General features: G+C 36.4%; 1 protein-coding gene across 2 annotated transcripts in view; it reads left to right on the top strand.

Moving 5' to 3' along the window:
• Med14 (mediator complex subunit 14) overlaps positions 1 to 23,899 on the top strand; it is a 70,418-nt gene that overhangs the window by 24,076 nt on the left and 22,443 nt on the right. For both annotated transcript variants that reach the window (XM_027927375.2, XM_027927374.2), the window contains exons 11-21: positions 1,900 to 2,025; positions 3,472 to 3,550; positions 7,677 to 7,836; positions 10,463 to 10,657; positions 11,026 to 11,160; positions 14,710 to 14,786; positions 19,607 to 19,767; positions 19,858 to 20,004; positions 20,823 to 20,914; positions 22,078 to 22,230; positions 22,546 to 22,815. In XM_027927375.2, coding sequence (XP_027783176.2) covers positions 1,900 to 2,025; positions 3,472 to 3,550; positions 7,677 to 7,836; positions 10,463 to 10,657; positions 11,026 to 11,160; positions 14,710 to 14,786; positions 19,607 to 19,767; positions 19,858 to 20,004; positions 20,823 to 20,914; positions 22,078 to 22,230; positions 22,546 to 22,815 — 1,595 coding nt within the window. The remainder of the gene's footprint in view (positions 1 to 1,899; positions 2,026 to 3,471; positions 3,551 to 7,676; positions 7,837 to 10,462; positions 10,658 to 11,025; positions 11,161 to 14,709; positions 14,787 to 19,606; positions 19,768 to 19,857; positions 20,005 to 20,822; positions 20,915 to 22,077; positions 22,231 to 22,545; positions 22,816 to 23,899) is intronic.

Genomic DNA, 23,899 nt, shown 5'->3' with positions numbered 1-23,899 from the left:
ATCAGGGCAAGTGTTCAGTTCAGAACAGCCATTCCTGATTGGCCTTAGTTACTTCCTTTCATTTTTCTGTAAAGAAAAATATGGACATTGGTGGTAATAGAAAATTTTCATAGACATGTATCTAAGGATTTTCTCCCTTTTGGACTGTGTTCTCTACCAGTGCTCTGTGTTTTTGAGAATACTAAAATTTGATAGATTGTAACTATAATTGCTATCCCAATTCCCAGAAGTAGCTTTATTCCATTGCTACATTTTAGAAATAGTTTCACAGTAATCGCAACTGTAAAGAGATGTTTTAAAAATCAGCAACCCTGTTTCAAATTTAAGTACTTTCTTATTATATTACTTGATTTAGTTAAGTGTAGCAAAACATCATTGATTTGAACAAATTTGTCACACTGGTCTTGAATTATAAAAATTTTATAAAAGAAATTCCTGTGTGTGCCTTTTTGTTCTCCCACCCCCTCAGGTGAAACTTCTGCAGCACCTGGATCTTAAGCATTTGTATACAAATATGTACTAGATGAACTTGAAAGCAATTTATTTTCATTTCATTAAATGCTCCTACATTCTTTTATTAATTTGATAATTTGTATACTTAGTACTAATGCTAACTCTACCCAAAGTATTGCAAATTCATAAGTGGGTTTGGGTCATTTCTTCAATTCATAAGGGAATACAGATAATGTTCATTTGTTGAACACACTCTGCTTTTTGGTACTGGGGATTCAATCCAGGGCCTCAGCTATACCCCAGTTGTTTTTTTTTTTTTTTTTTTTTCGTATCGGGAATTGAACCCAGGACCTTAAACACATGCTAGGCAAGCATTGAGCTGTATCCCCAGCTCTTTTAAAATATGTTAAAATTTTGAGACAGGATCTTGCTGAGTTGCCCAGACTGTCCTAGAACTTTCAAACCTCTTGCCTCAGCCTCCCGCATAGCTGGGATTATAAACATGGACCTCCACACCCGGTTCCCACTTTATTTTTTTAAAGGCACTTGCCCAGACTTGTTATTTTTTCCTCCTAACTACCTGTGTCATGGAGGGGAAGATGCTGTTGTCCTTGGTTTATAAAGTGGCACAGAGGAGTCATGCCTAGTGGAAAGGCCTGTGCCCTCACTTTGCTCCCTGCCTGCCTTCTGTACTGTAGCTTTAGAGGAACTTGGTAACCAGAAGAGGAAATTCTTTAGTGCGCTTTGCTCTTTACTGGATTTCATTTTACCAACTTGTGGGATTAAGGGAAAAGTGAATTGGGCTAGTGGAAATACTGTAATCCTCTAGATCAAGTATCTTGTCAGCTCTGGTTTTGTGTTTAGTAATTGCTTATATTCTTGTTTCATCTGTGACTTGAAAATGAGGTGCACAAATGACTTGAAAAAAATGTTTCCCTATGCCATCAATAATGTTTAATGGTTTTCAAGTCTTTCTGGAAACACCTGGCCCCTAATTGCCAGAAAAACACTTTATAAAATAAAGAATGACATTGAAAATCTTCAGCCTATAGATGAGATTTATTCTGTTTCCCAAATAACTAATTTTCTTCTTGATATTTTTCAACCATTATCAAGAAGAAAATCCACAAAAGTTTATTTATTATAACCACTGCATGAAAATAAATCCAGAACTCAGTTAAGTGATGAGATTGACTTTTCAGTAGATTTTTAAACACTTTTTAAGGAATCTTGGCTTTTTTCCCCCTGTAATATTTGAAAAGGGTAGCTTGTTGAAACATTCATTTTGAAAATTGCATTCATCCTAGTTGACAATAATTCCATTCCAAATTTAGCAGAATCATCTTTTTCTTCTAATTTTTCAATCGTGTTTCTACTCACTGAGATATATATATATTTTGGAAAATATTCAGGTAGAAAAATAATTTTAAATTCTTACCTGTTCAGCTTCCATCGAGACTGCACTTCCGGCTCTCGTCGTCCCCATCTTGGAGCCCTGTGGTAATTCGGAATGCCTGCACATTTTTGTAGATTTGCATTCTGGGATGTTCCAGTTGATGCTTTATGGACTTGGTAAGTTATTAAATGATATAATCACTCAGTGTAAGAAAAAAAAATTTAACAAAATAAAATTTTTTTGCCTTTAGGTATTGGAACGGGTGTTTTTACAGAGTGTTTAAAGTAGATATGGAAGGAATAACTGGCTGCCATCTGTTCCTCGGAGCCCTGTTTTTACCCTTGTTTGGATTTTCTTGCACCGGATGTTAAACTTCCCAATAAAAAGTGCATTTATGCTGTTTCTCTTTTGTAAAAGTAATAATGTTGATAACTGATGTTGCTTAGATTAACTTATCCAATAGATGGTTTCTGTTTTACCACTAATAGTTGGGTGACATGGAAACTACTACAAGAGATTCTAATGTCATTCATGGCTGGAGAACATAGTTATGATAGTATAAATACCTATGATGACTTTTGAGATACAGAGTTCTAGAGGAAAGTATTTATCTCTGCTTTAAACACAATAGAAAATTTAAAAATTTTGATTTCTAACTTTACTAAATTGGTGTTGAGAAATAATGAAATACGAGGAACAGTATTTTTGCGTTGCTATTTAAATGGTATTCTTGAATATATTAACACATTTGCCATTTGATATTAATATTAAGCAAGATACATTGATGAAGATAAGGGGTTTTCTGGTCACATTTCTGGCTATATAGATTTATATATGAGCTGCTCATGGAAAGCAGGACTCATCATTGCTTTGAATCATAGCACCCTGCCTCATGATCTCTTCGAAACCTAATTATCTACCAAGGCCCCTTCACCAACTATCACACTGGGGGTTAGGGCTTCAAAAATATGAATTCAGTGGGGGAAGGACACAATTCATTCTGTAATAATGCTCTTTTGTTTTTTTGATATTATCATTTTTTCTATGCTTTTTTCCCACTAATTGAATTTGTTTTGTATCTTGCTTTTTTTTTTTTTACTCAGTATTTTATTTATTAGCATTTTTCTAATGCTACTAAAAGTTCAGCAGGATATATAGCAAGCTAATCTTTCTACACCAGCTCTTGTTTATGTCAGACATCATTTGTGTTTGGTAAATAAACATTTCAGTGGAATTTTTTTTTTAAATAATGTTTAAGGCTCTTAGTCTAGTAATATTATAAATTTTAAATACATATAACTTGAAAATGCTAATAAACTAGAATAAGAGTTTTGGTAATTAAAATAAAGGGAAATAATTATTTGTGTATTTGTTACTTGTTCTTCTTGCCAGTACACATTTGCTGTTAGTTGTTTTATCTATAAATATGCTAAAATGTTAAAGAAGGAAAACAGATTAGGTTGATATGTACCTTATGATGCATTTTATTTAGTTTTTCTCTGACTGAAGAACAGCATGATTTTCTGCCTAAAATAATAATTTTAACTTTGGTTTGGGGTTATGTAGATAAAGATTTTGTTTCTCATGTAAGCAATTAATTAATCAAGTACTTTATTCTGTAGACCAAGCCACTCTGGATGACATGGAAAAGTCTGTTAATGATGACATGAAACGGATCATTCCTTGGATTCAGCAACTTAAGTAAGCTTTTAAGTATTTTAGCTCAACACTAAAAATGGAAATCTATTTGACAGGATATATTTTCTTCTCTATCACCACTCTTGATCAGTCACTGTCCTTAAGTTTTATGACATGAAACTTGAGTGTCTATTGAGAATCTAAATTCTCTTGGAATAGATCCAAGATGGCAGCGCCTCATATTAAATTGCCCTCTAGAGCAGATATAGGTATGAAGGGCATGACATTCAACTTTCATTCCATACCACATTTCCTCCTATACAAGCACTTTCCAGATCACTTATACAATGATTTTTTTTTTTTTTTTTAATCAAGTTTTCTCTCTAATAGAGTCTTACTTGTTTTTATCCAGGAAAATCTTCATGGTATGAATGTACCAGCTGACACTGTCAGAATTAGTCATTTCTGCTTCTCTAATACCGTCATTCCTTTTGTCTCAAAGTGTGGTAGTACGTGATCCTATTAAACTAAATGAAATTGAAAATGAAGCTAGAGATAATTTTATGGGGCTTCATTACCACCTTGGTACACAAAGGTGCCATTATGGCAGCTCCAACAAACTCTTTTATAAAAATTAATAAAACAAGATTCCAGGGACTAAAAATAAACTTCAGAGATGAAAAACTGGCAAATGATGTAGGGGGAAAGACCAGAAGCCAACAGAAGGACTGTTCAGGGGACACTCTTGTTTCTGTCTTCTAGCCTTCTTCCTCCTCCTTTTGCTGTTTTTGGTTTTGTATAAATATTTGAAGACTTTATTATAATTAAGTAATGTTTTAATTAACAGGGCATGATTTTTAATGCAGTAGGTAACATATGAGCCTCTATTTTGAGCAGCTGTTTATCTGATTATAAAAAAAATATATATATATATTATGGTTAATAATCTGGTAATAACTTACAACAGTTTTTAGTGTTTTAGTGTCAGTTTTGTGCCTTTGGCTAAGCAAGGTTTAAATGCCTAACATGCTTAATAATTCATGCATGCTACAATGCCTTGAGATTATTTATCTGTCAGTTGTAACTATCAGAAGTCTAACTTAAGGGTTGGGGTTGTGGCTCAGTGATAGACCACTTGCTTAGCATGTATGAGGCACTGGGTTCGATCCCCAGCACTGTATAACAATAAGTAAATTAAATAAAGGTATCATGTTCATCTATAACTAAAAAAATAAAAAAGTATATTTTTAAAAGGTAGAAGAAATATAACTTAAAATTAGAAAGCTAAGTCCCCAGAAGCCTTTAACTTATCAAGTGTATATATGTATTTTAACTCACATTATTTGTTTGTTTGTTTTTAATGGTTATTTTTAGTTATACATGATGGTAGAGTCCATTTTGATAAAGTTATGCACACATGAAATATATTTTATTCTAATTAACATTATTTATAAGAAAAGTTCTTGATTGTTACTTACAACAATAGTGTTTCTCAAGTTTTCTATGATGAATGGCCAGTTTATCAGTAATCTGTCACAGGATAAATTTTTCAAGACAACTTTTTGAGGTATGATTTATATGCCATAAGCTCTACCCATCCTAAGTATATATACTTTGATTTGTAGTAAATTTACCAAGTTTTGCATCCATTACTACAGTTCAATTGTAGAACATTTCCACCACCACAAAAAGTTGCCCATTTATAGCTAATCACCTTTACTGGACTTTCCATATAAAGGTAATCATAAGATATAGGTTCTTTTGTGACTGGCTTTTTGATTTAGCATGTTTTTAGGATTCATATTGTAACATGTGCCAGTACTTTGTTTTTATGGCTGAATTGTTTTGTACTGTATATATATGCCACATTTTGTTTTGTTCATTAGCTGATGGACATTTGGGTGGTTTCCACTCTTTGGCTATTGTGATTAATGCTGCTATGACTACTCATAGCAAGTGTATGTGTGAACTTTCATTTTCATTTCTCTTTGGTCCACACCCAGGAGTGGAATTGCTGGGGCATATAGTCAGTTTATGTTTAACTTTTTAATGAACCTGCCAAACTCTTTCCCAAACTGGCTGTGTCGTATTGCAATCCCATCAGCATATGTGAGGGTTTCTATTTTTCTATGTCCTTGCTAATGCTTGTCATTATCTTTGAATATAAGCCTCTTGCTAAGTGTGACTAGGTATCTCATTGTGATTTTAATTTACAGTTTCCTAATGACTAATAATATTGAGCATCTGTTCATGTGATAACTTCTTTATGTTAGGCAACAACAATGAATTCTAGAGGAAAAAATGAAAACACATATCAAAATATAAGCTCCAATTCTCATTACTAGAGTCAACAGACATAAAATTGCATTTCAATAAATAAAATTAGAGCAAATGTAAGAGGAAAAAAGAAAATTATAGAAACTGCACATTATCCATACAATGCAGGCAATTAGTGTAGACCATCACTCTGGTTTTGGTTCCACAAATCAAAAATCAAAGTAACAAAACAAAAAAATCAAGAGTAAAATAGCAGTTCAACATATACTTTGAAAAGACTACCTTGTGTATCCGTTTACATTTTTTTTTTTTAAAGAATTTAACCTTCAGTTGATAGAGTGCTTGCCTTGCATGCACAAGGCCCTGGGTTCAATCCCCAGCACTACCAAAAAAAGGAAAAAAATAATTTAACCTTTATTTTATTTGTTGTTGTTGTTTTATGAGTTGCTGAGAATCGAACCCAGAGCCTCACTAGTGCTAGGCAAGTGCTCCACCACGGAGCCACAACCTCAGCCCCTCATTTGAATTTTTGATATGGCAAAAATCTTCTTTCTTGCTTCTTTTAACTGATTTAGGTTGGACTGATAGTACCAATCATGAGACATAATATATATCTATCTTAATTGTGTTTTTTTGGGTTTTGTTTTTTGGTACTGGGGATTAAACTCAGGGGACTCAACCACTAAGCCATGTCCCCAGCCCTATTTTGTATTTTATTTAGAGACAGGGTCTTGCTGAGTTGCTTAGTGCCTTGCTATTGCTGAGGCTGGCTTTGAACTCATGATCCTCCTGCCTGTGGTGCTGGGATTACAGGTGTGTGCCACCGCGCCCAGCTTCTAACATGGTTTTAATGCACATAACTAGTATGTGATTTGTACCACATGCAGTTCACTGTGCAAATGTAATAGCACCCAGACTGATCTATGGCCTTTCAGTAAGGCGGGTGAGTCTGGTGATCATGAGCTTAGACACTTTGGCATTGTTATATTGCTATGAAAATTCTAACATGGTTATCTCATTGTGCTTTAGTGAGAATTTGTGAACCAGTCATTTTATCCCTTTTTTACGTATTTGATTATGTGGTATGCTAGCATCAAGGATAGATAAACAAATAAAAGGAATAAGCATACTCTAGTAAAAGCATCAAAGTGAAATATGGGGACTTCCCTGAAAGTGAGCGGGGGAGGAAGTAATTAATACTTGCACCTGCTTGATATACCAGGCATATATAATATAAAAACTAGAGGTTTTTATCAATGATACAAAAAAAAAAAGAAAAGAAAAACTTTTATGCTTATTTATTGTTTTTCTGTTTCGTTTTATGAATAATTTAGGCATTTTATAAAGAATATTGATATTAGTTTGTGCTGTCTTTAAATAGGAAATCTGCAGTTTCTTATAATAAACTGAACTAGTATCTCAGCCTTACAGTTAATTTTGCCTTATAAATAATTAAAATTATTCACATCACAGTTTAAACTTCTTAAACTAGAATGAGAACTAACAGTCTAATACAGAACTGTGATGAAATAATTCATTGATATGGTCATGTGTCCTTTTAGTAATTCAGTTAAATATCGATTGGTGTTTTTTTTTGGGGGGGTGGGCAGTACAGGGAATTGAACCCAGGGGCACTTAACCATTGAGCCACATTTCCAGCCCCTTTTTTATTTTTTATTTTAAGATAGGATCTCATTAAGTTGCTTGGGGCCTTGCTAAGTTGCTGAGGCTGGTTTTGAACTTGGGATACTCCTGCCTCTGCTTTATGAGCCACTGGGATTACAAGGGTGCACCAGCACACCTGGCTCAATTGTTGGTTTTTTTGTGATCTTCATTCTATTTGTAAATCAGTAACATGCAGTTAATCTGAAAAGTATAGTCTTATGATGTGTTTTATCTTTTTTAAATTAAGGTTTTGGCTTGGACAACAGCGTTGCAAACAATCTATAAAACATCTGCCTACAATAAGCAGTGAGACATTGCAGCTTTCCAATTACTCTACTCATCCTATTGGAAACCTTTCTAAGAATAAGCTGTTTATTAAACTCACCCGTCTTCCACAATACTACATTGTAAGTATGCAGAAGGGTGATTAGGGGTGATCAAGTCCAGTAATTCTGTTAGTATCATGAATGATTTATTGTTTAATTTAATTTTTGCATATGAATTTTATTGAACATTTGACTTTTTTTTTGTTTGTTTTTTTTTTTTGGTGGTGCTGATGATTGAACCCAGGGCCTTGTGCATGCGAGGCAAGCACTCTACCAACTGAGCTATATCCCCAACCCTGAACATTTGACTTTTATGTAGTGATTCTCAACCCAGCGAGTAGGGATCGGGAAAGGGGATAAGTCGGGCTTTGGTTGGGGAATTTAAGGTCGTCTCCATCTCTCATTCTAGAATCTTTCCTATATTGATTTCTAGTTTCTGATTAGATTGAGGCATCTCCTCTATTAGAAGAAAAAAGTTGAGAGCTACTATTATGAAGGTTTGGATGATTGGGTGTCAGATAAATTTATTTGGTTTAACTGAATATGAACTTGTTTAAAGCAGCCTTTTAAATATGGGCTGGTTGATAGAGCTTTATTTTCTCATCTCTAATTGAAGGCATATTCCATGGTTGATTGAATGTACATTGCAGTATACAATAAGATTCTTTCTTTTTAATTTTTACTCTTCCTGGGTGTTTTCCAGTTGGTTTCTTTGAGGTCTTTGAATTGGTTAGAATTAGAAAGCATTTGGAATATGAGCTCACTTTAATACATTCCCTGCTTGTAGAAATTTCTTATATACCAAATAGATACTTTTTCCTAAGAATCTAAGGTATTCGAAATTTTTAATTCATGATTGTTGTTTGAAAATAATGGGAGTGAATTTTTTAGTTTTGAAAGATACTATCTTAAAAAGATAACCTGTGGCCGGGTGTGGTGGCATAGTCCTGTAATCCCAGCGGCTTTGGAGGCTCAGGCAGGAGGATCTTGGCAAGTTCACAGCCAGCCTCAGTAATGGTGAGGTGCTAAGCAACTCAGTGAGACCCTGTCTCTAAATAAAATACAAAATAGGGCTGGGGATGTGGCTCAGTGGTCGAGTGACCCTGAGTTCAATCCCTGCCCCCCTTCCCCAAAAAAAGATACCCCGTGTAGGCTGATATATCTCTACATAGACTTATAAGTCTGTCATTGATATGAATTTTACTTTTTTCTGAATTTTAAAACACCTGCTGTGGAACTAGATGTGACACACAACAAAGGGCTATTATTTCAGTTCTCAGCGAACTGCCTAGCCCATGAAGTGATATCGTGCCTGGGAATACATATAGGTTTTTTTAATACTCAACCACACACAAAGTAAAATTTGAAAGTTACATATATTTTTCATTTTCTGACCTTATTTAGCATCAACAAATGCTCAGGTTTTAGTGTCAGTGACCATTGGTAAAGCAATACTTTATAGGTTATTCCAACATTGTTCAGATTTATCACTTAGGGGTGATATGTTCATAAACATGAAAAGAACTGCTACCATGGACATTAAGAACAGAGGAGGCTGAATGCAGTGGCGCACACCTATAATCCCAGCAACTTGTATGACTGAGGCAGGAGGATTGTGAGTTCAAAGTCAGCCTCAGCAACAGCAAGGCCCTAAGAACTCAGTGAGACCCTGTCTCTAAATAAAATACCAAATAGGGCTAGGATGTGGCTCAGTGGTCAAGTGCCCCTGAGTTCAATCCCAGTTCCACACCCCGCAACAAAAACAAAAACAAAAAAATAACTATCTCATATAGTGGATAAGAGCCAGGTTTCTGTAGCCAAACATTAGTGTGAGTCCATGGCTTCTTAGCTGTAAGACTTTGGGCATGTAACTTACATTGTCATACCTCAATTCCCTCCTTAAAAAAAATAAATACATAGGAATCTTAGGATTAAAAGTGTTCACGTCTATAAGGCACTTTGGATGGTCCTTGGTACATATCATTTTAAAGTAGTGCTGATGTTTTGGTCCTCATAGTGTATAGTTTTCAGTTGAAAAACCGGGGTTTATTTTTATATTCTTCCCAGTGAGAAATAGTTATCATTTTTCTCTGCCATAATGTAGAATGTTAGGTGTTTTAATGGTTATAGGGAGACAGCAGGGCAATTTAAAATTGATACTGTTCTAGAAAATCTAGCAGCCGGAGTAGACATAAATTGTTTTTTCAGTTTATAACCTGAAGCATGAATATCAAGAACACCTATTGCTAAGAATTTGAATGTCCCATTTGCTATGGTTTATGATTGGCTTACTTAGATCAATCTTTAATCTGGTCTGTTTTTTAAACAACAGTATATATTTACTAGTAATGCTTTTTGACATCATGTTTGATTTGTCTGTATAAAATTTATATTAGATGTATAATTCTGAGCCATACTTGTTATAAGGAAAAAATATCTAATGCGTCTTTTTTTTTCTTTTTCTTTTTTGGTACTGGGTATTGAGCCCAGGAGTGCTTAATCAGTGCCACATCCCAGTCCTTTTAATTTTTTATCTTGAGACAGGGTCTTGCTAAGTTGCTTCGGCCTCACCATATTGCTGGGGCTGACTTTGAACTTGCGATCCTTCTGCCTCAGCCCGTCGAGTCAGTGTGTTTCTAGGCGTGTGCCACACCCATGGCCCAACACTTAACTCTCTGACTCTCATTTCTGATTTGGGCCTTTTTAGGTTGTGGAGATGCTGGAGGTTCCCAATAAACCTACACAGCTGTCATACAAGTACTACTTCATGTCCGTGAATGCCACCGATCGTGAAGACAGCCCTGTGGTGGCACTTCTGCTGCAGCAGTTCAAGGAAAATGTCCAGGACTTGATTTTTCGTACAAAACCTGGGAAACAGACTAAAACTGGAACCAAGCGTAAGGTATGATCATATACAGAAGTGAGCATAGAATTTATATGAGTGTATTACCTTTTTTGTGTTCTTTACCCCCTTTTTTTTTAATATGGAAAAGATAAGATTTTTTTAAAGGGCAGCAGTGGAACTTAAGTAACAATTTTCTATATTCTCTTGATATGACTGCTTCTTTTAATTAATTATACACCATTTTCCACAAGCAGTTTTGTTAAACACACAGTATTTTCAACTAAATTATCAATGCTTAGGTTAGTATTTGCTCAATAAACATTTGTTGAAATCATTAACATTTGTTTTGGTTACCCTTGAGTTTTGTGACTGCTTTGATTGCTTTACTGAGTTGCATCATCTGTACTGTTTTACTTGAATTCTAGGTATGTGACGATCCATGTCCAGTAGAATCCAAGAAAACCAAGCGATCAGGAGAAACGTGTGCCTTCAATAAAGTTCTAGCTCACTTTGTTGCCATGTGTGATACAAACATGCCATTTGTAGGACTTCGGTTGGAGGTAATTTTTTGGAATGATTCTCAATATTCTGTATGAAGGAGGGGTTTTTTTAAAAACTCATTGTAAAGTTACGTGGATTTGATTAGGAGAACCAGGATGGTTGTCATCCTGTTCATTTTGGGAAGCATGGGTCTACAAGTAGCCTCTCATAGTATACATGTAAAACATGGCTTAATTATTTCCTTTCTGTATTCCAGATTCTGAGCCTTCTGCTCTTTATGTAAATGGAAAGTAAAGTCTTCCCAGTTAGAAAAATGGACAGTTTTTAAGAATTTGCACCTTACTTTTACATCTTAGTTGGAGCATTTGTTTAAGCCTATTAGAAATGGTTATTTAACAAAGGGGCAGCTGTCTTTTGAGTTGGTGAAGATGGGCATATTAAGTACTAATAAAATGGGGCTGCTTTCTGAGAAGCAAGTGAGAAAGAATATTAAGTTTTTTCTTTTATCACATGGAAGAAGCAATGGACTTAAGCAGAATCAGTGTCTTTTAAGAATATATAGTTGTGTAGTCAGTGTGATTCCCAAACATGAAAGTAAAAGGTGGCTGGGATTGTGGCTCAGTGGTAGGGCACTTGCCTAGCATGTACGAGGCACTGGGTTCAGTTCTCGGTATTACATATAAAATAAATAAAATAAAGTCCATTGACAACTAAAAAAAAAAAATTAAAAATAAAGAAGAAAGAGAAGAAGAAAGTAAAGGGAGGTTAACAATCTGAATTTTTTGGGGGGCTGGGGATGTGGCTCAAGCGGTAGCGCGCTCGCCTGGCATGCGTGCGGCCCGGGTTCGATCCTCAGCACCACATACAAACAAAGATGTTGTGTCCGCCGAAAACTGAGAAATAAATATTAAAAAGATTAAAAAAAACACAATCTGAATTTTTGTATTTCCAGAAAGAGGTTTGGCTGAAGGTTGGCTATCCTTCAAAAGTTGTACACTTAGACCCTAATTATTTCCCTCTAGTGTAAAGTTTTAGTTTTTGTAAAAATCGTCTTCTCTATAAGTTATTGGAAATGAAGAAGAGACCTGGAAACATGAACATGGACTTTTTTGGTTGGGCTAATGATGATGGTCTTGGGAAGATATTTTCAAAATAGCTTTCAGGCCTTCAGACGGCTTGGCAAACCTTTTCTGGAAAGGGCCAGAAGTAAATATTTTAGGTTTTGGAGGTTACACAGTCTCTGACAGCTACCCAAACATGCTATGGTTGTATGAAGCAGCCATGGTTGATATTTAAACAAATGAGCATGGCTATGTTCCAGTAATACTTGACTTATGGAAAATAGGCAGTGGGCTGGAATGGGCCCAGGAACTGTTCACCAGCCCCTGCTTCAGAGGGCTTTGGGATCTGCAGGCAGAGAATAAGGTGAGAAAATGCAAAGAGCAGCAGTAGCCCAGAGAGAAACCCAAGCCCAGAAACAGGCACCTAAAATAGGTCCTCATGTCCTTGATGGCCCCCAGCTCCTAGAACTGTGAGTGAGCTTGATGAATGTCCTTCCTGGCCCTTCTGTCTGGGAACTGGCCATAGCTCCTAAACTGTACAGGGTATTCATATTTCCTATTTACTTACCATGTTCTTGGACTCTTTTATCAGGTCATTTAGATGGATTATATGGCTGTCACTTAGTTATTACCTTCGTAGTCAGAAGGGAGGATACATGGTGCTGGGACAGTGCAGTCAATGCATTTATGTCCTCTCTTCCCCAAATATAGACCAAAATTTGCAAGAATGTGTGTTTGCAGGCCCACCTAGACTGATGCCTGTAGACGTATGTCTTCTCTTTACTCCTGTATTGTGTACACATGGGGCATGTCAGAACATTCTATAATGCTCTGTTGAACTTGGTCAAGCTTGTAAAAACTCACTCTACTTTTTCTTTTAGTGAAAATTCTAGCTATGCTATGACAAAAGCAAGCACCTTTTTATGCTTACAGTAATTTACACTGAGGTGAAAAAACTAAATCTAACCTCACTGGGGATGTTTATCTTTGTGATTTATGGAATAGTGGCAACATTTGAACCATCCCACACTTTATTTCCTTTTGAATCTGAACCTCTACTGCCCAACAGCTGGTGTTTTTGAACCTCTGCCCTTCCCAAAGAGCAGGCCTCAGTGAGTTACTTAGAGCCACCCTAAATTCTTTTTGGAACAAGGTAGGTATAAATCCTCGGTCGTAGAAGACCCAGCAATGTCACCAAAGGTGGCAAGTATTCCTTTGGTGGATCCGATGGCTTTCTGGCATACCTTAACAGCTTAGGGTTCCATGGAAGGGGTTTCAGCTGCCATTCCTGCGTTCATCGTCTTAACTGACTTTCTGACTCCTCTAGTTGGGAGAGAAATTTCTTTGGGAAAAGGCATAAATTTGAAATTTTATTTTCTTGAGTTTCATGTAGAAAATGACTTAATAGTTCAAAATGTATTTTGACAAAGTTATAAACTAAAAAATATGGTTTATGATTAGGAATAAGATACAACTATGACTTAAACTTCATTTGGAATAAACAATAGAATTACATAAGAAAAATTGCCTTATTTTTCTGTTACTTCATTTGGGACTACCAGAATTGAGTCTGGATACTTTTTTTTAAAAATATTTATTTATTTATTTATTTATTTTTTAATTTAAAATTTTTTTTTTATTATTAGTTGTTCAAAACATTATAAAGCTCTTGACATATCATATTTCATACATTTGATTCAAGCAGATTATGAACTCCCATTTACCCCGAATACATATTGCAGATTCACATCGGTTCCACATCCACATTTTTACATATTGCCATACTAGTGTTTGTTGTATTCTGCTGCCCTTCCTATCCTCTACTATCCCCCCTCCCCTCCCCTCCCCTCTCCTCCCATCTTCTCTCTCTACCCCATCTACTGTAATTCATTTCTCTCTCTTGTTTTTTTTTTCCCCTTTCCCCTCACTTCCTCTTATATGTAATTTTGTATAACAATGAGGGTCTCCTTCCTTTACCATGCAATTTCCCTTCTCTCTCTCTTTCCCTCCTCCCTCTCGACCCTGTTTAATGGTGATCTTCTTCTCATGCTCTTCCTCCCTATTCTGTTCTTAGTTGCTCTCCTTATATCAAAGATGACATTTTGGCATTTGTTTTTTAGGGATTGGCTAGTTTTAGGTGGAAACACGATATCTTTATTTTACATTTATGTGGTGCTGAGGGTCAAACCCAGTGCCTCGCGCATGCCAGGTGAGCATTCTACCACTGAGCCACAACCCCAGCCCTGGATTACTTTTGACTCACTAAAAAAATTAGGTTAATCTCCTGAATTTGGAAGATTTGCCACCTGTGGAGGCGTTTTGAAAAAACTAGAGACTCTGAGGCAGCTTTGAGTTTCACTGGATTTAATGAGTTTCCCAAGGAATCTAACGATGGGGATTTGCTCATGCCTCATAAGGTTCTAACTTTGGGAAAGTCTGGCCGTAAAACAGATGCTACCAACATAGAGACACTAATACATAGTAAAGGCAGCTCCTTTCCTTTGTAAAATTAATGGTATGTTAAAATGTGTACTTTTGTCTTTCCAGTTATCCAATCTGGAGATTCCGCATCAAGGAGTGCAAATTGAAGGTGATGGCTTCAGCCATGCAATTCGCTTATTAAAGTAAGTCCCTATCATGTGTCTCACTTGGTACCACATGTAGCAGTCACAGTGCCAGAGCTGTTCCCTCCTTCCATTAAAACAGTAGAACCTGCAAGTATCACAGATTTCTGTGTAGAATTACTAATGTCTGGGGGCACATTCTCTTTGACTTGTGGAGTGACCATTCAGCACCACTTGATATTTTAGGATATCTCCTCCATGTTTCTTTAATTCATTCAGTAGATATTTACTGAATGCAACTGAGTGTCAGGCTTGACTTGTGATAGGATACTTCAGGTTCATAAAGCAGGTGGATGTGGGCCAGTTCAGAAGGTAGGAAGGGTATACCTCAGAAAGCAACAGTTATGTTCACACTGAAGAAGCTGTCAGACTTAGCCAGAGGATGAAAGGGAGGTGGGGTGGGAGTTTGAGATCCTTACCAGAGGGAACAACTGCTAATGTGAAGGCTTAGAGGCCAGAGAGAGCTTGCTATCCTGGAGCTGAAGGGAGTTCAGCATGGAGGCAGGTAGGAGAGGTGAGACTGGAGATGGAAGAAGGAAGGATCAGGTCTCGTAATTTGAACTTGATCTTTATGGCACTCAAAAGCCATTAGATGATTTTAGGCAGAAACTGGCATCATTAGATAAGTGTTTCTGAAAGCTTAACCTGATAGCAATGTGGAGAATAAATTGGAGCAGAAACCAGTTGCTGAACTGGTTCACATCAGAGTTATTGGTAGCTTGGCTTAGGATAGGTTCCACGAGGACTTCAGACATGAAATATGAAAGGGTTGGTGATTCAGTTGATTGATGTTGGAGGTGAGAATGGGCAGGTGGCCAAGATGCTTCTGAGTTTTATCTTGGTCAAATGATGGATGTTGGTGGTGGTTTCTGAGATAAGGGACACAGCAGATGTGAGTTTGAAAGGGCTTTGCTAAGTTTCAGGCCCTAGACATCCTTTGAGCCATAAGGGGTGTATCTCAAGCTCAGTTAACAGGTCTGTGCATAAGTAGATAAAGTCAGAATCCTGGATTGAGCTAGGGCAATAAATTAGATCTCTGGGAAGAAGTATACAAAAGGAGATGAGCAGAGGGCTTGGTTCTAAGTGGCCAGAGGACAAGGAGCTGAAGGATGCTTAGAAGTGAAGCTAATGTTGTCACCTTCACTTTACACAGCCATGCAGGTTGAATGTGCAGTGCTAGAGTACCATCTATGACATTGGCCTTTTTGGTCCGGAAAACAGGTTTTTTGAGGGCTCTCCTACTGGGACCATTTTATTGTTTCTTAGATGTTGCTTGATGTATTTTATTAATATAAGAACAATTTTTATAGAATTCCTCTGTCTGCTAAGACATGGGTCTGTAAATTTAAGCAATAGTGCTTTAATTTTTGTTATGTGGGTATTTGCTTTTGTAGAAGGTGGAAAGGGCTACCAAATAAGGGTGAGCATAATGTATGTAATGGTGCTCACTTTGGGTCCTAAGAGTTGAAGAAGTAGAATAGCTCCTCTTCCTAGCTGACCACCTTAACACCATTTCTACACAAAGTTTGCAGGAGATAGAGCTGGTCTTATTATGGACTTCAGTAGGAAAATGTAATGTGTTTTAATTGCATTTGGTTTTGAATTGCTTTGCCTTAAATATAGGTTTCTTTTTTTCTTTTTACTCTTCCTGGAAACTACAGATAAATTAGTGATGTTAACATTTGTGTTCTATTCTCCTTAGTTATATTTTTCATGATTTATAAGATTTTTTGGGGGGCGGTACTGGGGATTGAACTCAGGGGCACTCAACCACTAATGCCGCAGTCTGGCTGGGCACAAAATCACGAGCCACCACATAGCTTGTAGATTCAAACAGCAACTCTTTATTCCTGAACTCACACCAGCTGTCTACAATCACGTTCTGGGGAAATCCACGTTCTCTGCCCAAATCCACCCCCACTGGGCTTCTGTCTCCCCAAAAATACTGTCTGAATCCCGTGAGAACTCAAGGGGAACTCAGGCAGCAGGATACGCCCTATTCCCAGCAGGAATAACCTTAAACCTGGAACCACGCTAAACCTGGATTATCCTAAACCGGGAACACCCTAAACCCGGATCCGCCCTGGTCCTTGAGCAAGGTCACCTTAGGTGCAGTGTCACTGCAAAATTTCCTATTTCCACGAGTCCTTCCACTAAGCAACATGGGGTACGCTGGCAAGGAAATTGTCATACCTACTTGGCTAATGGCTCCCAGCACACTAAACTACATCCCCAGCCCTATTTTTATTTTATTTAGAGACAGGGTCTCACTGAGTTGCTTAGCGCCTTGCTTTTTGCTGAGGCTGGTTTTGAACTCCTGCCTTAGCCTCCTGAGCCAGTGGGATTACAGGTGTGTGCCACTGTGCCTGGCATACAAGATTTTAAATACCTTGTTCTTAATCATTTTTTCAAGAGAAGTTTTAGAATTCCCTTTTTTTCTTTCACATAAGAGTCTTACCTACAGGGGAAGCACTTCATATTTTTTAGCTTCATTTAACAATGATTTTTAAACAAAATAATTCATTCTGGCTTTTGATTTCTTTATTTAAACTTATAGGAAAATATATAGAAATGGTTAAAGTAAAGATATATTTGTCTAGTAAATGCTGTTCATTATCAGGATAAGGTATAGAAATGAAGAGGAAGAAGTAATAAATGCCTCTGATTTTATTAAATCAAAATCCTGCACAGATCTAATTAGTATGTAATTGCTCTAATGCATTTAATCTTGAGAAAATTTTCTCAGCTTTTAGTCATAGATTATTTTCTATTACAGTCTTAAAAATGAATAAATGTGTTTGGGGATACCTTAGTGCAGAGCACTTGCCTAGCATATGCAAGGCCCTGGAGTTCAACCCCAGCACTGAAAAAAAAAAAAAAATTGGATAAATGTTTTATAGGTTCCATGAAATAGAGCAAATTATATCTGTCACAGATTAAGAAAGTGACACAAAATGCATTTCCAGGGTCTAGCTGTCCCTGAGAACATAAATTAAAAGGAGTCTTATACTTACCTTAGTTCTCACTTCAGAAGATGTTGGCTTCTGTGTTTTCATTTTCCAACCAGGTGGATTTCATGAGAAACCTCCTTAATGTAAAAGGAAGATAATGTAATGCATTTATATTTTCAAACTTGAGATGAAATATCTATTTGAGTTGGCTGCTTTTAATAACTTCTATGAAGAGGGTTATATCGTGAGGGGTAAGGGCAAACAAGTCCTCAGTATACCTATCAGTTGAAGAACGTGTTTGCAAAATATGCAATTCTTTCTGGTAGTAATACAAAGAATATGGTATGAAAGATTTAACTTTTGAAAAGCTTTTGAAAACTCTTGATGAGAAGATGTGATAGAAATTTTGAGTAAATCTCTAGAGTACATTAATTATATTTTGACATTTTATATTTACATAGCTTTCTTTTCTGCCACACAACGAATTTCATTTATTTATTTTTGTGGTCTGGGGATTGAACCCAGGGCCTTGCTCAAGCTAGGCAAGTACCTTCACTGAGCCACATCGCCAGCCCACATGTTTTATTTTTATTACATGCAATTCTCTTTTTTGTTCTCTTCTAGGTCAGGGGTTCTTGACCTCAGGGCAGATTTGCCCTTTAGGGAACATTTGGTAATCTTTGGGGATATCTTTGGTTATCATTAACTGGGAAGCGGGGGTGGAACATGCTACTGACCTTTAGTAGGTAGAGGCCAAGGTTGGACAAGAGAGGACAGCCCCCTCCCCCCAATAAAGAATTATCCAGCTCCAAATGTCAGTATTGCTAAGATTGAGAAATTTGTTCTAGGTGTTATATTCTGAATAAGAGGACTAAGCCAAGATTCTATATTTCCGATTGCATTCATTTTGTTTGCCTTTGTGTAGATAACCATTATGCCACATCTGAGAATAATGTGTAATTACTGTATCACCTCAGTATTTCATCCATTACTAAAATAGTTCATAAACAAGTCAAATATATATCCTTCTAATGTTTTATGATAAAATGAAATAGTCCATAAAGCTCTTGAAGGAAAATGCTTAAGTAGGTATTTTTTAAGACACCAAAGCTACTACATTCCTCTTGTATATGTGACATATGTGATAGATATATATACAGTGTGTATGTTCAATTAGTTCATACATGTTAAGCTCCATCATAATAGGGTTACCTCTATAGAGAGGAAGTGAAGGGAGACTCATGCACCCAGAATTTTGTCAAGGCAATTCAGCCAGTAAACCAAGATTTGCTTTTACTACAAAACGATATTAATATATATAAGTACTTGTTCTATCAGCCCCAGTAAACATTTGCTGTATATTATTTTGTCATTTTTCATCGGGTAATTTTTTATTTTATAGGTGGGAAATTGAAATTCAGAGGGGTTAAATGTGGCTGAGACAGAATTAGAATGAAAGATCCAGATTCCAAAGCCCTTATTCGTTGTAGTATATTGTCCTATCTTCAGAGGGTAGTTTTATAAGTATTTTGTTCTCCTTAGTTTTTTTTTTTTTTTTTGGAAGATGTTCCATAGAACCTATATTGTTGATTTATTTTCATTCTGTAGAATTAAAGTCTTTTTTTTTTTAACAATATTAGAAAAACACTTATTTTACTTTGTTAAAGGGAGAGGTCCTAATTCATGCTGATATGAATCGAAATGGGTTAAATACCATTAGTTGCTGTGAATTGCTTTCTTCTTTTGCAGAAAGTATCTAGAAGTAAAACTTAAACTGTAGCTCTAATGTCACACCCTGCCTGTCATTGTGTACATTATGCTTTCTCTTTCTGTGTAAAGTACACTTCATATACTATTTTTCATCACCAGAATTCCCCCCTGTAAGGGTGTAAACGAGGAAACCCAAAAAGCTCTGGACCGCTCTCTTCTTGATTGCACTTTCCGATTACAAGGTAGAAATAATCGCACGTGGGTTGCAGAGTTAGTGTTTGCAAATTGTCCACTTAATGGCACTTCTACAAGGGAACAAGGTGAGATGTTTCACACCCTTTGTTTTTGCATATTTCTGGGCTTTTTTTTTTAGTATTGATTACTATTAATCTTCTCATTTAATCCTGTAGGCCCATCCCGGCATGTTTACCTGACCTATGAAAATCTGCTCTCTGAACCTGTTGGTGGTAGAAAAGTGGTTGAAATGTTCCTTAATGACTGGAACAGCATTGCACGATTATACGAGTGTGTGTTGGAATTTGCACGTTCCCTACCAGGTACATGTGATCATCATCATCATCTTTTTTTTTTTTTTTTTTTTGGTACTGTGGATTGAACCGGGGCACCTAACCACTGAGCCATATTCCCAGCCCTTTTTATGTGTGACAGGGTCTTACTAAGTTCCTGAGGCTGACTTTGAACTTGAAATCCTCCTGCCTCAGCCTCCTGAGTTGCTAATCTTCCTTTAAAAAAATAATAATAAAATAAGAGTCCCCCTTTTAAAATGGTAAAGCATGCACAATGTTAAAAAAAAATCAAAAGTATGTCTAATGAAAATTATGTCCATTTTACCTCAGACTTCAATTTCCTTCCTCCAGAGGCAACCACTGTTAAGTTCTTTTGCTTCCAGAAATTTTTACAGAGAGATGTGCCTGTGTGTAATAATTCCTGTGTGCTATAGTAATACGATACTTATTATTATGTGCCATGCCATATAAAAACCAGTTTGATTTCATTAACATTTAATCTTCACAATTGTCTCTGAGGAAGTAAGTGGGTATTATTCCTCATTTTTACAAATGAAGAAGGCAAGTCATAGAAACCAAGAACTTTGCTAATGTTCATATAGCAAGTAAGTGGCAGTGCTGGAAATGGAACCCCTAGCTGCTGTGCTAGAATGTCTCAGTATATCTCTGTCCTGCCCTGGCTCCTTTTTGGAGAAATGGAAGTATATTGTTTATTTATGCCTTTTTTTATTTTTTAAACTCAATTACGTAGAGACCTTTTAATTAGGCACATAATATTGCCAAAGTGCCCTTCTTTTCAAATTTATAAAGTGAACTATTAATCTCCTTCTTGTTTCCTTTCTACTTAGACATACCTGCACATCTAAATATTTTCTCAGAAGTTCGTGTTTATAATTATCGAAAACTTATCTTGTGTTATGGAACCACCAAGGGAAGTTCAGTAAGTCTGAAGTCTCTCTCTTATAAATCTTTGTAAAATCAAGAACTTCAGAAACATGAAAACTGCCTTAAAATCAGTAAGGGCTCAAGTAAAAATGAGGGATAAAATGGTAAATTTTAAATGTTTTGTTGACATACATATACTGTAGCATACTATAAAGCTTAACTCTTCAGATTGAAAACAAAAATACCCTCTTGGATTAGGCATGTGATCTTGAAGAGTTTTGGACAAGATAATGCGCTTTTGGTGTTCCTATTTTTGTTTTCTTCACTGATTCTAGGTCTTCTTAGCAACATGATTGCTGAAAGGCAGAGTATGTCTGAGTGAATATAAACAATGTAGTATGCCTTTGCTTTGGGTCACATGAATGTTATTGTTTGATCCTATCTTACTTTTTTAAAAAATTTTTGGTACTGGAGATTGAACTCAGGGATGCTTAACCACTGAGCCACATCCCCAGCCCTTTTTTATATTTTATTTAGAGACAAGGTCTCACTGATTTGGTTAGGGCCTCACTAAGTTGCTGAGGCTAGCTTTGAACTCGTGATCCTCCTGTCTCAGCCTCCTGAGCTGCTAGGATTACAGGCATATGCCAATGCACCTGGCTTCCTATCTTAACTTTGAAGGTATTCTCTGTATTCTAGTTTTTTACTTTTTTCCCTCCCCATATGTAAAGTCCTAGAAATTTAGTGTAAAAATTCAAGCAGCTGGCTTTTCTCTGGGCCTTCTTCACATCAAGTCATATCAGAAATCATTTGAGTGTTTTCAAGTCTATTAACTAAATGCATCTGTGTTGGAGGTGGCTTCTTTCTCTTTTACAACAGTGCTACGTAGTTCATGGTACCAAGAGTGTGACTTTTCCTTTAGTTCAAGGGAAGAATAGAAAATGAGAAACACTAATGATAATTATCAAATAAAGTTTAATCAAAATTATTGCTTTAACATATTCTCTTTTTATTTTATATAGTAGAAGAAGGTAATACATGCATGTTCAGGGGATATACTGGTCCACAATAACAACACATCTGAAGTTTGAATCCCATCTCACTTAATTTTCAAAAAATGTCTCATTTGGATCTTTGGCATTTTGCTTTTTAACAATTTACTCTGTGTTTGACTCATAACTTTCCCAGTTTCTGAAATGTGCGACCTCTTTGATATAGATTAGTATCCAGTGGAATTCCATCCACCAGAAGTTTCACATTTCTTTGGGAACAGTTGGCCCAAACTCAGGTTGCAGTAACTGTCACAACACCATTCTCCATCAGCTTCAAGAAATGTTCAACAAAACACCAAATGTGGTTCAGTTATTACAGGTAATTCAAGTTTTATTTTCTGTCTAAAATATAAAATATAACTTTGGCAGTTAGTTTCTCATGCAAAACGCCTCAAAAAATCACGTGGAATCATTTGTTTTTAGTGATTTGAATGTTACCTGTGTCTTTTATATCTTGAACAGTTCTTTGGGAATTTTCTTTGATCAAAGCGGAAATATGATCTAGTTTGTGTTCTTTTCCAGGGCTAGTTTACAGAAATACATTGTCTTATTCTTGACAGTTATATATTGAAATTTTTGAGGCTTTAGCACTTGTACAGGAACTGTCTTCTCTCACTGTATTTGTTCTTTATAGGTACTATTTGACACTCAGGCTCCATTAAATGCCATCAACAAACTCCCCACTGTGCCGATGTTGGGCTTGACCCAGAGAACCAACACTGCCTACCAGTGCTTCTCCATTTTGCCACAGTCGTCCACCCACATCAGACTGGCCTTCAGGAACATGTATTGCATTGACATATATTGCCGGAGTCGAGGTGTCGTGGCAATACGGGATGGTGCCTATAGTCTTTTTGATAACAGCAAATTAGTTGAAGGTTTTTATCCTGCACCAGGGCTAAAGGTAATGGACTTAAGCATTAGAGTATGACATAGTCAACTTAAAAATGACCTCTAAAATAATTTCTTTGAGAGAGAAATAATGGGGAGAAGCGACAAAGTCCTGTTTGAATTTAATAAATATCAATGTTAAGTCATCATCTCTGCAAGTTTTTTCTGAGGGAGCTGAAAGTTCTGATGAAGTGCTGTGCCCATGTGTCCGAGGTGATGAGAAGTTCTCTATTTCCTTACCCGCTGACAAATAAGGTGGAAGATGACGAAGAACGCCATATTTGCTCTTTGAAACTAAGAAATTTAAAAAGTTGTCTTTATCATTGATTACTGGAAAAGTTTCATCATCCATTCCACTATGATGCCTTCCAAACGTGACATCCTGTGCCACAGCTGCTGGAGATTCTCATGGGATGGCTCAGTTGTTCATGTTTATAGTTTAGAGTCAAATAGTTCCAGAAGGTGGGCCAAGGATGCAGCTTAGTGGTTGAGTGTTACCCTAGCATGCGTGGGGCCCTGGGTTCAATCCCCAGCACCAAAGGTTAAAAAAAAAAATTTCAAGAAGGCTTATTTTGAAAAATAGTCTTCTGCAACCCACTCTTGCTATTTTCCTGCTCTTTAGACACAATTCTCTTGGAATTTATATCCATATCTCTAAATAGCATGCTTACAGTGTTGTTTGTTCACCTTTGGGGTCATTATCTGATTCTTACCATGGGAAAGGAGGATTTATGTATTTATTTATTTATTTATTTATACATATGTACATATGTATCCCTTCCTCCTGCTTCAAGTACATAAATGCATTTTTTCCCTTCTGTCTTTGAAATATGGTTGGATGGTAATTATGATTCAATCATTTTAGTGTTCATATTATTAGGACTATATGAACACTGTTCTACCACAGCTTACTATTACTTTTTCCTTTCTTGCTCAATGTTTTATTTTCCTGGAACTATTCATTGGTTCTTTTTTCTGGCTGAGCTTTCTCTGAACTTATCACTAACTCAGCTTTAAACTGTCTCCCAGTTATGTAACTTTCCTCTTGGTGCATTCAGACTCTACCAAATACATTGTGTGTTTCATCTTGAAGATAT

The sequence above is a fragment of the Marmota flaviventris genome, chromosome X (assembly GCF_047511675.1).
Source record: "Marmota flaviventris isolate mMarFla1 chromosome X, mMarFla1.hap1, whole genome shotgun sequence".
Taxonomy (NCBI): Eukaryota; Metazoa; Chordata; class Mammalia; order Rodentia; family Sciuridae; genus Marmota; species Marmota flaviventris.
The sequence above is the reverse complement of the archived record's forward strand: the minus strand, read 5'-3'. Positions and strand labels throughout refer to the sequence as shown.